At 37.7% G+C, this 14,584-nt stretch overlaps 1 protein-coding gene across 4 annotated transcripts in view; it reads left to right on the forward strand.

The window, feature by feature from the left end:
* LOC111592495 (protein madd-4) overlaps positions 1–14,584 on the forward strand; it is an 80,088-nt gene that overhangs the window by 22,326 nt on the left and 43,178 nt on the right. For all 4 annotated transcript variants that reach the window (XM_030223702.1, XM_023304717.2, XM_023304721.2 and 1 more), the window contains 3 exons: positions 12,802–12,912; positions 13,035–13,372; positions 14,298–14,472. In XM_030223702.1, the coding sequence (XP_030079562.1) occupies positions 12,802–12,912; positions 13,035–13,372; positions 14,298–14,472 (624 nt within the window). The remainder of the gene's footprint in view (positions 1–12,801; positions 12,913–13,034; positions 13,373–14,297; positions 14,473–14,584) is intronic.

The following is a 14,584-nucleotide window of genomic DNA, read 5'->3' on the forward strand; positions in this document are numbered from 1 at the left end:
ATATTCGATTATAACATATTTTAATGAAGTCTCTCAATTGATCTCTGCTGAAAAGTTAATCAACCCAAAAATAACTCTAGCTTAATACATAACTTCTTAATGCAAAGAATTAACTAAATTAGGAAAAGAAAATCTGAATCTTGCCACACATATCAGTTAGTTAATCATGGAGCTCTATCATAACTAGGAATTTCGCATGAACCATTTGAGCTGTCGCTGAGCTAACATTTGGTGTGGCAACCATTTGTGCCTGACATCCGAATATGGGTCATCAAAATTTGTTGTTCCATGGCTGGCTGGCTGGCTCAACAGTTGAGAGTCATACGTGAATCGCCTGACAATTTCACGCATCGCTATCGTCATCTCACGGACTGCAAATTGCTTCGTATTAATCAACGTCGTTGCTGGATCCAGGACCCGCACATGCCGCAACTTCTGTCGGACACACTGGCCGGCAAATGTGTATTCTGTTCGGTTTGTTCTCGCTCTGTGTGTGTGTGTGTGTGTGTGCGGGTGTGGGCGTGTGCGTGCTCATTGGTGCGTAATAATTGCTTGGCCATAGGCTCAGCGTCAACTTCTCATGGACACACACTCGCACACACTCGCAGAGGCGCACTCCCACCTGCCATAGATAGTTCGTGTTAGTCAGTCATGTGATTAGCCGCACACATGCAAGTGTGAATGTGTGCGCGTGTGTGTGTGAGTAAATACATATATTTGCGCTTGTGTGGGTTAGTGTCCTGGAGCCGTTAGCCCAGGGAGTGCACGAAATTATGCGGAAATTGTTGCATATTTAAGTGGGCACGCGTGAACAACTGTTAAAAACTTGCGCTTGTTTTGCGTAGACGTGCGAGCGAACATTTTAAGCGCTCCATGCGAAATATGCCGTAAAACTTGATTGCGCGAACACATTTCGGCAGGTGTGGAAATTCACTGAAATTTACTGAAAGTAGCCGTAATCATTGTTGGCAAATTGTAATATAGGTAACATAGTGTCGGTGGGTTAAGTTTTGTGATTTATACAACTTGCGCCTAACAAGCAGGCGAATAATTAGAAAGAATTTAGATAAGGCAGTTAAAATATTAAGAGAACTAAGTTTTAAAATATTTGTTTCAAGAATTTTATTTTGCTTAACTTTCTGACTTAATTTTGAATTTTTATAAATTTTGCTTGATGTGCTCAATGATTAATACAGTTTGATAGAGTTGTAAATGAAAGATTTATGCAAACATGACTAACGATATATAGATATATAGATATATAGATATATAGATATATAGATATATAGATATATAGATATATAGATATATAGATATATAGATATATAGATATATAGATATATAGATATATAGATATATAGATATATAGATATATAGATATATAGATATATAGATATATAGATATATAGATATATAGATATATAGATATATAGATATATATATTAAGATTTATTGATCATTTTTAGGCTACGATTTCATTCTAAAATTTGTATACCTGTGCAGTTAGAGAGCAGGTACAAAAACTAGCTCTATATAAGAGCTAAGCTTCCATTAAATTTCATGTTTTAGACAGAGTCGGGACAACAAGTCGCTACCCTAAGACCGCTCGTAGCAATCTTCATGTTGGTTTATGACCATGTATGGCAGGTCTTACAGCGCTGCCTACGTTTAGAGTTTTGCACAGATTAAGAAGTTAGTCGAAAGTATACCTGTACCACAAACGAGCTTTTAATCTAGCCTAATGTAGGCCTGCCAGGGCTTTAATGAGACGGGCAGCCATTGCCACACGATGTTACGTCTGTGCCTGTGGTCCCAGAATGATTTCAAGCGCAGTCAATTCCGAATCATTTTTTTTCGTAGTCTATGGTAAGTGGAAGGTATCTCTGTATAGAGCTATATTTTGGCAGCCCTCTGGATGATCACTGAGCACTTTAATGCACAATTAAACGGCGGCACAGAGGTTGTGTGGCAACTGAAATTGCCAGCGAAGTCCCCAGATGGGCAACTTCAAATAACTGTGCCTTGTATGTAATAATAATCTATTATTATTCTATAGTAACGATCATCATAATGAGCTGATGAAAAGCAAGCTTATATATTTAAAACTGTGCTGGGTATTTCTGAGTCGAGTCCTCCCGCCTAAACTGTCAAGGCAATAGCAAGATGTGTGTCCCACACACAAGATGCAATTTATGCAGTGCTCTAATTATTCCTTGTGTCTCTCCATTTTACGTACTGCCGTAGTGCACTTCAATTGATTTGAACCAATTACACGAGCTCTGATTTGCCAACCAACGAATCTCGGCCACAATTCCCGAACCGAGCAAAATAGCCAAAACTCAACCGCAGCAAACTGGGCAAAATCAACCCCAAAGAGCAAATTCAGGTTGAATTTAGCAATATGATAAATTAATTTTCGCAATTGTAACTGAAATTGAAATGCATAACTTTGTTTGTTTGCTTGTTTCGTTCTCCTTTTCGTTATTTTTTATATTTGTATTTTTATTATATTTACTTTTTTTTTTCGTATACTTTTTCTGCTTCGGTTTCTATTCGAATCATTTGACCGGTGCACAAAAACTTTGAGTAATTGCCAAAAGAAAAGCGCAGAAAGAATAAAGCCAAACTGGGAGCAACGGGCTAAACCAAATAAAACCATAAACTGAACTCGGTTTGTTGAATGTTGTATTACCCATAGAATACACACGCACACACACACTCACACACACACACACGCTCTCTACCCTTGGCTTGTAACAAAGCCAAATTCAACTATTATTGGCACGTTATGGAGCAGCTGTAGAGGGAGTGCCGGCATTGGCTTTCGTTAGGGTCAACTACACAAACACACACACACAGACACAGCCTCACCCACACCCACACACAGACAGTCACACATACAATCGCAGCAGCGTAACAATTGCTAATGTACAAAATATTTCATGATTCTGCAGTTGGTTTTCTTATTATACCCTGTGCCGGACGCAAAGACAGGGCATTCCTTAGATTTGAATATTAAGATTAAGATTTTGTATTATTAAAATTGAATTTTGGCATAACATGCTCTGATTAAAAATATATTTAAAATTGTTTTTCTAATGGAAAGTCTTTATCTGAAATTGTTGGCTGAACTTTCTTTAATAAATAAATTATAAAGATATAAAGCTATAGCCTTTATGAATATAACCTTCTCTTCTAAGTTAGCAGTCAGCATATTAATTGACTTAAAGCTCATAAAAGTAACTTTTTCATTATAACAAACTGTGAATATATTCAAAAAAAATATTAACACAATTTTTTATAAATTTTTTAAAAATTTAGGATACTTAATTTATTAGTGTCATTTAATATTTTTGATGTTTTTATAGTATTTTATATCGTGTTTTTCTAAGAAAAGTTGCTTCAAAATCAATATATAAGCTTCTTTTTCAAGCTTTTCTGAACTTTCTGTTAACTCTCTCTACTCCCCACACCAAATATCAAAGTCTTCACTTTTTTACATTTACAGAGTATCGCCTAGTTGAGCTTATTCCCGACAGCTGGACCATTCTTATTTGTTCATATTTTTCTTTGCCGACTTTACTTCATGCCACACTACACTTGCATTCTTTTATTCATTCATTTCATTCAGTTTGAGTTTTAGTTTCTGTTGCAGCGCTGCGCGGCTCGCGGGTTGTGCTCAGTTGTGTGCTGTAGACTCTTTTGGGTTCACTTCGTTCGTTCATTTGCAGCTGGGTTCAGCTCAGTTTGTTTGTTGCCAGCGCTTTCTCTTCCACAAAACTCAACACAAACATACTGCTGCACCAATACAATGGGCCAAGCATTGCTAAAGTGACGCGGTTTTGTAACTGTGGCATTGTTGCGGATGGGTGGGTGGCAGTGTTGGGGGTTGGGTCTGGGGCTTGGATGTAATGAGGGATGATGAACTAACAGTTGGAGACGAGTTTGGGGCTACTTGGCAACGCCGACGTCAGCAACGATGCATTCAATTGGCCGCAGCGACCAATGCGCTGCAAAAAAAAAAAAAAAAACAAAAAGTTGCGGTTCTTGGCTTTAGCGAATGGTTCGGACATTGAGAAACTGCTAAGGAAATCTATAATGAAGCTTGAAGCGTGAATCGTTTTAAAGTTTTTGGGTAGCTATTATTGCTATTTTCTTGCTATAGTCAACGAGTCTGGTTTATTTGGGTTGATCAATGTGATAAAACTTATAAATTCTGAAAAAAATAAAATACAAAATTCTTCTGAAAAGCCATTGCTGAGATCCATATACAAATTTATTAATATAAAACATTAAAATATTGTATAGAAATAAAAATATAAATGGAAATGTAAAAAAGTATCTTATTAATTTTTATTGTAATTTTTAAAAGAAAATACGCATCCAAAAAAATTTTATTTTCAACAGAGTTTGACAGCAATCAAATTAAATTAAAATATAAGCACTTAAAATATGCCACATAATTAAAAAAAAATTGTAAACAAAATATATATATTCTCCTTATCTTATTTATTTTATTTAACTTTATTTTTTATTTATATATATATATTATTTATTTATTTTTTTTATATTTATCTATTTACATATTTATATATTTATTTATTTTTGTATATTTATTTTCTACAAGGTATTTACGTTCTACAAGTCAGAATTTCCTATATATTTTGACCATACACCACAACTCCCAGTAAATTAATATGCCTTAGAAAATTGTATGTAGGTCATTCAACAAGAAAAAAATTAATGATTTACTTTTGCAACTTTTGTGTATAGTTCTTATTCTCATTCGAGTGCCAGTCACAGTGGCACAGTGGAGAGAACAGTCATCTAATAGCCAAGCACAAACAATAGTATTTGTTGGAGACCCATTTATACATATATATTTATGTGTGTATGTGTGTGTGTGTATGTGTATTGTACTATATATGTTTACCGTGTACATAGCATTGTGCCGAAAAAGAAACGCGCTGTAATGAGACTTGTCCATTTGTGGTAATTAATTTTAATGTGGAGCAGCGACAACGTTGGCAACTCTCTGTCCACCACAAAGCAATGTCAATGGACATTGGGCGTCGTCATTTGTGCGGGTCGTCAATGGTAAACCAAATAACAAAAAAAAAAAAATAAAAAAAAAAGAAGAAAATAAGCTGAAAAACTGAGCAGCCGCAACGACAAATTGAAATTAGAAAATGGCGAGCAGCCAACAGCCAACAGCAAAATTGGCAGCTGAAATTGGTAACTGTCTCGTGCTTGGCCATTGATGTTGGATTAGTTTTTGCTTGGACACTAATTAGTTTTGTCTGTAAGCCCCAAAATAGCTTCATAATTTATTTTAATATTTTAATATTAATTAAATAATTTTGATCCCAGCTCGTTGACGCTAATTTATACTCATTTCCTTCTCTTGTGGCTCTTCATGCTGTCAAGATTTAATCTTGGTATCAATTTGTCGAAGTGTATGTTACACTTCATATATATATATGTATAAAAAATGGTTTCGTTGCGTGCCTTTGAAGGACATGAAAGCCTTTTGTTATAAATGGGGCAGGTCCGAGTAGGAAAAATTCCCCTTTTTGCTGCGAAACTTTTTTCTTTTCCTCATTTTTTTTGTTGCTGCGTGTTGTGTGTGTGTGTGTGTGTAGTATTTCTTCACCCGTTTCTCGAGTGGATTTATTGTTACGTGTAGTAAATATTTTTCTTACCCATTGTCGTATTTCGTTACTTTCTTCGGGCTGCCGCCCGTTCTGCTGCTATTTCAATTTGACTTTGCGACCAAGGTTTTGCGTGTGCCGTTTCTTTGCTATTTCTAGTATTTGTCTATCTGTCCGACCATCAGTCTGTTCGTCTCTCTGACTATCTGTCTGGGCACCGATATTTGTTTGTCTGTCTGCCCGTTTGTTTGTTCGCCTCTCAGTAGGTTGTAGTCTGTTTGTTAGGTTGTTTCGTTGTGTTGAGGGCGTGTTAATGGCCTAGGCGTACGACTGCTTGACAAGTTTTGCGGTGAGTGCTCTGCTGGCGACTCACAAGAATGAACCATAAGAAGAAGATATAGCAAGCGAAGCTGTACTATTTGTTGAGATGATTAATGGCAGAGGGGAGCCTGGTGTAAAGTTAAGCTCTTAGTACGTTGGCCCATTGGTTGGCTCAGTGGGTGTATACGACTAAATTGAACTGCATGATAAAGTGTCTGGCATGAGACTATTCAAATGCACAAAGTAAAATTGCTTAAAGGAAAAGTAAACTGTGAGATAGTAAAAATAGACATTTTAAAAGTTACACCATAAAGTAGAGAGAGTCTGTTGATAGAAAGGCATTAAGAAACTAATATATGTCTTACTGGGAAGTGCCAAATCGCATAGGAACTCAGCTGATAACAAAAGCAGCCAATTATATCAGGAGAATTGCATAGAAAGGCCTAACATATTGGAGTAGTACAGCTAAGATATAGTAGATTGCCTGGGAACTATAATGTATAAAGTTTTTAAATTTTGAAAACCGCATAGAACGGCGCTTTTGTTGATTTAATGAATTTATTAAAGTGTATTCTAAATGCCTCATATTTTGAAGAGCTCTTAATTTCGCTGTTCAACCAGCCATTAATAAATTTAAATAGTCTACATGAAAACTTAATTTCACGTGCTCTCTTACACCAACTCCAAAAAAATATAGCTCACAAAGTGTTTCCGCTCGTACTCTGTGCCCTGGTTGGAGAGCATGTCATTTTGCCAGTTGCCACTTGAAATGCTGGTCCTTTGGCCAAAAGGCACGTACCAACTACAAGAACAACAATTGCTGCCCTCTCTTTTAATTCCACAGTTCGTTTCTCGCTCGCTCTCGCTCTCTCTCTCTCTCTCTCTCTCTCTCTCACTCTTAACTCCTCTATTTTCTCGCACTTCCATTGGGTTTTTTTTTTTGTTATGTACTCGAATTTGTAACACTCTGTTTGTAATCCATTCGTGGGGTCGTTTGGACGATTCTATCGGACGACAGACTGTCAGTCGTCTCATCGCACTTGTCCGCCTATCTTCTATGTTGCCATCGACTCCGTTTGTGTTGCCATCCTTAACTATCCTGTGAAATTCGTGCATTTTATTTCAATTTCATTTCGATTCCATTTTTGAGTTAATGACTCCGGGACATGCAAAGCAGCACGACAGCCCCAAAGACTTTCAACTCTGTCTTTGTTATTTGTCAGTCAACTTTTCCGTTTGCCTAGCCAACTCCCCCTCCACTTGTCATATGCCAATTGATTACTCGCGCCTTTGGCTTGCTATCGATGATATTTATTGAGAAAGTTTTTTGGCATCAAATAAATATGCGCTATTTTATATATCTTTTTTTTTCTTCTTTTTCCTTTTGTTCTCAACTAAATACATAAAGTTCAGGCCGGGGTTATAGCAATTCGTTTTGCCCACTAAATATCTTTGGCATGCATGACTCATGTCGCTTCGATCTAGTCCAAAATTTTGCAGTTTCTATTGATATAACTGTTGGGGGTGTAAATAAAGTAAGTGCTGAGAGCTGATGTATAATTTTGAAATAGTTTCTAACTTTTGTCTGCCTGAAATATAATTGAAAATAAAATTATTTTTGATTTTTATAAATCACTACTATTTTTGTGAACAATCGCAGATTAAATAGATTCAATTTAATTTTTAAATAAACCCCATAAGTATGCTATAAAAATTAATGAACATCGAGTAGGAAATCAATAAGCTTTGTAGAAAATATTTGAATAAATTTGTCAAATAAAACTCTCTTTAAAGTGAGCTTAACACCTTGTGCTGTCCCCGCTTTAATTACCCAAATAAAGTATATTCAGTCCACTTATAAAGCAGCATCTCTTGAATCAAAAAAGCACAATAAAGTGCGTTCAAAATATGTTGTCATCAGGCCAAGCCTGGAACAGCTGCTCCAACCGAGCCCCACAAGCTGTGCTATTGCAACATAAACCAACTGGGGGCAGCAAAAAATGGCTAAAAAAAAGACCGTAAAAAACGGGTTACAATGCAAAGTTGGGGGTCAGAGCGAATGGGAAACCTTAGCAGTTGGGCGACAGCCGCAGTGGAGCGATAAAGCGACGTAGGTCGAGACGAGCTGCAAACCGGAAACAGTTAACAACGGCTAAGCCCTTGGCCACTTACGGCTGTTAAATGGCATTAGACAGTGACTGTGTGTGGGGGTGTGGGAGTGGGTGTGGAAGCGGGTTGTGCGGCTGCAAGAGGTGCGAATTTTATTTTTGTATTACGCTGCTTACGTCATTTCGTGTCTTTTTATGGGCATACATATACAAATATTTTTAGATCGGGCAGTTAGGGATGCTAGAGCTAAACTGACATTTGACCTATGCGGCATGTGTGTTAAGTGCTGCCATCGAAAATTAATGACAAAGCAATGTCAGTCAAATGGATAGACAGGCTCAGACAGACAGACAGCAAGACGAGGTAAGCAGCAGCAACAGCAGCCGACTGACTGGCCATATATATGTATATATATATATATATATATATATATGTATACAAAAGCGTACCATCAATTCAAGCGCAACTTCAGCATCAATCCCTAAACCCCCAGTCAACTCGAGCCCTGCAACCCAGTCAGTCAGTCAGTCAACCATCCATCCATCCAGCCATCCATCCATCCCTTGTCATGTCAGAGGCGCGTTCGCTTCCTTGTCTCAGGGCTTATTGTTGCTATGGCAACTCCTTGTAAAAGTTTAGCGCAGCTTTTACCAATTGTTGTTGTTACTGTCTACCTTTGTTTCAGTTAGCCGTTGTTCTGGCAGCCTCGTCACCGCTTGGGCAGCAGCAGCAGCAGCAGCAGCTACCTGTACAACGTTTGCGCATACAGAAAATTTTGCTCATTGACGTTTTGTGCCGCTTGTCGCTTTGAATAAATAACTGGCGTGACGCAACAGACACATTACCGACTGAACACACACACATATATAGATATATCCATGCATATATACAGTTACAATACTAAACAATCAACTGGCACAACGCTGCTTACCTTTGACTGTCTAATCGTCCGACTGACTGACTTCGCAGCAGCATCCCAATCCCTTGCCCAACCCCTAAATAACCCGGTGTTATGCAAAAATTGCCTGCCTCAAGCACAGAATGTGTGTCTGCTCTAGGCCGTTCTCTATTTACTCCCGACTATGAGTCTCGAAATAGACTTAACGGTATCTATCTGTGACTTGGCAACTGTGTTGCACGGTGGTGCAACGTTGCATAGAAATGATGTGATTAAGATATTTGGAATTTTAGAAAAATATATAATACATATAATCTATAAAAATATATAAAATACATATATATATAGTTCAATAGTATACTTTATATATATATATATATATATATATATATATATATATATTTATAAATTCCGAAGCTAAATTCTTTATATAAAAACCTTTTCTATACAAGTATTTTCAATATTTAATAAAAACATAAAAAATCTTGCAAATATTTAATTTGCAATAAATCGTTGTAAAGAATTATATCAAAAATATATTTTTTGTTTGTAAAAATATTTCCAAAAATAAAAATATTTTGTCATATTTTTAATACATTAAGATTCTCTTCAAAAGAACATAATAATTAAATGCTTATGCGGCTCACATATTTTATGTCTGCCAGAGGAACACGCTTATGGCACTGCTTTGCTTACCTGTTTGCCTGCCACACAGACACTGTACATCAAGATTTATTTGACCTTTTAATAGCAGACCATTTCTCATACTCGCTCTGCCTCACTCACTCACTCTCTCTCTCTTTCTGTTTAACTGGTTTTGAACATTAAACAAAAAGCATTAAGCATAACGTATTACCCATTAACCTTTCAGTTGAAAAGCTGAAACAAATTCATAATTTTCGCACCACTGTGCACATTAACTAACTACCTACAACGACTTCCTGTCATGATGATGACGCTGACTCTGGCTAGAGTACTCAGAATACACGCGCACAAACACACACACACATACACACTTATACACACACATACAGTTTGCTCGACATTTGACGTATGTTCAGGAGCAGGCTCGCTCGGGCTGGTGGTAGCTAAGGCAAAGTGAGTTATTGAAACTGCTTCAACTCATAAATAAATAATTACCGGATTCGCATAAAATGTGCCTGTCCAATGCTGTTTGCTAATGTTTTTTTCCTCTTACAATTCAGTAGGCACATAGATGCGCCTACGAAAAGCAACCTTTACAATAATCGACTTGCAGCCATCTCACTCCCAGTCGTGTCGAGGCACAGGACTTCCTGTACGTACCCATACACCTGGGTAGGCAGGCAGGCACACGGCATACGGCACATGGCGCACGGCTCAGGGGTCTGGGCATACACTCTTTAGTTATTTGTTATTTGTTTTTCTAATGTTTGCTTAAGGGTCGTCAGGGTTGTTAGCTAGGCATTTCCATTAAGGGGACAGGGTAAGAGTTTGGTTAGGAGCCGGACCTCAGACACTTGAAACGTGGTAATAGATACTTAAATAGTAATTTAGTAGCTTTTGTAACCGCATGGATGGACATATGAGATTTTACGCCGATTTTGCTAAGAGTTTGCCTCAGTTGCTGTCTGTGTGCAAGGCAAACACACATGTGTCTGTGCATGCATGTCTGCATGTATGTGTGTGTGTGTGTGTGTTTCTTTTACAGCCTTTATTGCACTACACTTGCTTTATCAGACATTTCATCTTGCTGTCAGTTCGTACATTTCTATCTCTCTCACTCCCTCTCGCTTTCTCTGCCTCTCTCCCTCCCGCTCTCTCTCGCTGTGTAGGGTTTTTACATATTCTCAGCTAAACTGCTATAAAATGGTTTTTGTCTTAAACCACGGCTCGTTGTGGAACGGTGCATGAGGCCAGCCATAGTTGGATCATGTTTCATGCAGTAGACTATTTATGTACACTCTATACATGTGTGCGTGTGTGTTTGTGTGTGTGTGTGTGCGGCTGTTCATTTGCTTTTGCCTTGGCTGTGGTCCATTTGCCATTGATTTGCCTTTGAGATTAGCTTTTCATATGTCGGCTGTTTATTGCTTGCTGTTCCAGAACAAGAGGATCACAGCATCGGATGATGCTCTTGTTGTGTGTGAATGTGTGCGTGTTAGGCCTTGACTTAAACAAGCCGTTACGTCAGCTTTTAGCTGGCCACAGTTATTATGAAGGCTTTTCGCTGGTTAATTGCTGGAAACAGATTTCACAACCATTTAGAAGAACATTAATATAATATATACGTGTATGTAGATGTATAGCTAATAAATAAAACATATCAAAGTATATATAAATAATCTGACAATCTACAGAAATAACATGAGAATTAAGGAGAATTTTATATATAATTTATTTATTAATACAATTAGAGAGGAAAACCATAAAATAAAATAAATAAAATTAAAATATTAAATAAAAATATAGAATCAAAAATAGTAAGTAAGAAATTAAATAGAAAAACAAATAAAAAATAAAAAAAAGAAACATTTTATCAATTTAAACATCTCGTTTTTGAATTCAATAAAAATGAAAAAAAAAAATTTTAAAAAAATAAACCAATAAAAAATAAATAAAAATAAATTAAATAATTAATAAAAAATAAATATAAAATAAAAGCAAAGTAAATAAAAAATTAAACAAAAAAATTCAGAAATAAAAAATAAATTATTAAAAAATGATATATATTTTGGACAAGAAAAAGATGTGAAAACATACAAAACTAATTACAGAGCATTACTTAGTAAAAAACAAGCAATTCAAAAAAATTCTGCAATTAAAATAAATTTATGTAGACAACAAATTGTCTGCTGCAAAATTGTATCTTAATATCTCAGTTCAATTTTCGAGGTAGCCAAGAAGGCAAATAAATCTCACAGAACAACGGAAGAATAAAAACAAAGTCGTTCACTTAAGTCTGCCGTACTTAGCCTAAAGAGAGAGATTTAGCACATAAATACTTAGCTAACTGTCTGCTCTTACGGGGTAGTCTATTTTAGTAAAACGCTTAACCCAGTTGAAACCCGATTACGTGTTGTTGGCAGAAAAAAAGGCGTGGGGCACGTGGCATACGACACGCCATTAAGCAGCAGCACGAAAAGAAGTAGCAGCAGCAGCAGCGGCAGCGGCAGCAGCAGCAGCAGATACACGACATACGACTTGGTCCACGCCCCTCTAAACGCCTCCATTCGTGTGGCATAACCCTTGACACGCCAGTCGAGATTGTTTTCAATGCCCGTGGGGCATACGTGACGCGTGTCCTAAAGGTTAATGCGCTGTCGATATAAAAAGCAAAGTCCCCGGCCAAAATGCAAATTGTTAACGTGACTAACGCGAGAGCCGCGTGCGAGGCTAAAAAAAAGCGCAAAATCTTTTACAAATATAAACGTCATCTTAGCCACTTGAGATGCCAATAGAGTCAGGTGGAGATAGACGCATTATTCGTTGTTCTAGGATTAGATTCGCCCCTTCCAATTCTATTTTTATATGACGCTTATGCTACGTGTTTATCATATTGTTTACAAAGCCTTACAATTTTCCTACGTATTATGTGAAAATATTTTTTTTAATTTCTAAATCAGTTTGCTGAGAATTTTTGAGCGCAGGATTATGAATGTATATGAAGTGAAGCTCTTAAGAAATCTTTTATAAACTTAAAGTTTTATTTCAAAAAGGCTGAGCTTAGCTTATAGAACAAGCGAAATTCTTTGTTTTTTTTTTATAGTAAATCGATATATAATTATATATATTTCCATTGAATAGCATTCATTATTAAATAACCTTGCTTTTCCGTTTCAGACGAGCTTCTGCCTGTTAATTTCACAAGCCGCTTGGGCAAAGAAATTGAATGCAAGTCAAGCCTTTGACGACACATGGAACACAGCATCCGATTTGGAAAATGAGCTGGAAGTGAGTGCCGAATTCCACTAAAACCCCAACACTCTATCTCTCACACACACACTCACTCACACACACCAACATATGCAAACACTTGTCATTTCAATTAGCAAATCCTTATCCTACCATTGCAGCAACAGAAACGTTCAAAGGGCGCCGGTTCAGCTGGTGGCTCGGGCTCTGGCTCTGGCTCCGGCTCCGGCTCTGGCCAGTGGTCAGGTTGGTCGGAATGGTCAACATGTTCGCGCACCTGCGATGGCGGCATCATGCAGCAAATGCGTCGCTGCAACACAACCGGCAGCTGTCGCGGCGAAAGCGCTCGCTATCGCATCTGCAACATGCAGCCATGCCCAGAGCAGCAGGACTTCCGTGCCAACCAGTGTGCCGCTTACAACGATGTCCCCTACGATGGCACCCTATACAAATGGACGCCTCACTACGATTATGTCGAGCCATGTGCCCTCACATGCAGGTGAGTTTTGTTGCATGCCAAAATAACAGTCGACAGCGATGCGCTTACGGGCCAAATGGCCAATTGGCCAACTGGCTAAATGGCTCAGCTCCAGAGCTGTTCACTTGTCATTCAACATGGTTCGCCGCGAGCGGCTGTCCAGCTTGACATTAGAGAAGATTTTTTTTGGTTTTACTAAAGTCTAGAAGATTCAAAGAGCCACAATTTTGCGCTCACTTAAATCAGTCTAAACACAAAAATAAATTTTTGTTTTCTATTTAGAAAACTTCTTTGATACATCATTAAAGTTATCAGAATTTTTGTAATATTTTGAATAATTCCTTATCAAGAACTTTCTTTAAGATTAACTGCGCTTGCTCTCATTTTTCCCTCTCTTATATTCTCAATATACAGGGTATCTGGCAAGTCAAGCTTGTTGCTGCTTGCTTTTTTATTTGCAACTCTTTTTTATAGCTTCATTTGTATTTGTGGCTAAAATTAGTGGCAGTCGCTGCGCTGTGGCTTTTGCGGTGCCCGGTTTTGTGGTTAATCCATTTGGGTTAGATTTCATATTTCTTTTCGCCTCGCCATTTACATACGGGATACACATGCGGGCTATATAAATCATTTGCTAAGCGTCAAAATAGTGCAATTTAGTTGCAAATGAAGCGGTTTTGGCCAAGGGGATCTCGTAAGATAAAAGCTGAATACAGCTAATAAAGTGGCCAAGGGAATTAAAAAAATTGCAAATATCAAAGAAAGCTAAGCTGAAAATTCCATTTAAAAGTAGCTAGAGGAAGCAGTACTAATTGGCTATAAATACTGAAACTGTTTTCTATCCAAGCTGAAGCCCTTCTTCGAGCCAACTATCTAGCCTAAACAAGGCTAAAACCATAGATCATACTTTAATAAATCTTTTACGAAATGATTTTTCTATTCCAATCAGGGGACACCCGGCTCATCTTACCGAGGACATCTCACCGGAATCGGGATCAGCTAATGCCGAGGAATCGGAGCATTACGATGAGCAAAGCGTCATTGTTCAGTTGTCGGCGCGGGTGCAGGATGGAACGCGCTGTCGCTCTGGGAGTTTGGATATGTGCATTCAGGGCAAATGCCAGGTGAGTCTGCTGCATATATGTATATAGATGGACTATCGATGCAATCATAATGTTTAGCCAACGATATGGAGGTGTGTGCGTGTGAGCCTTGTTAGCTTCCTTCCTTCCTTGC

Source organism: Drosophila hydei, unplaced genomic scaffold, assembly GCF_003285905.1.
Source record: "Drosophila hydei strain 15085-1641.00,03,60 unplaced genomic scaffold, DhydRS2 tig00000253-arrow-arrow-pilon, whole genome shotgun sequence".
In the NCBI taxonomy this organism is placed as follows: Eukaryota; Metazoa; Arthropoda; class Insecta; order Diptera; family Drosophilidae; genus Drosophila; species Drosophila hydei.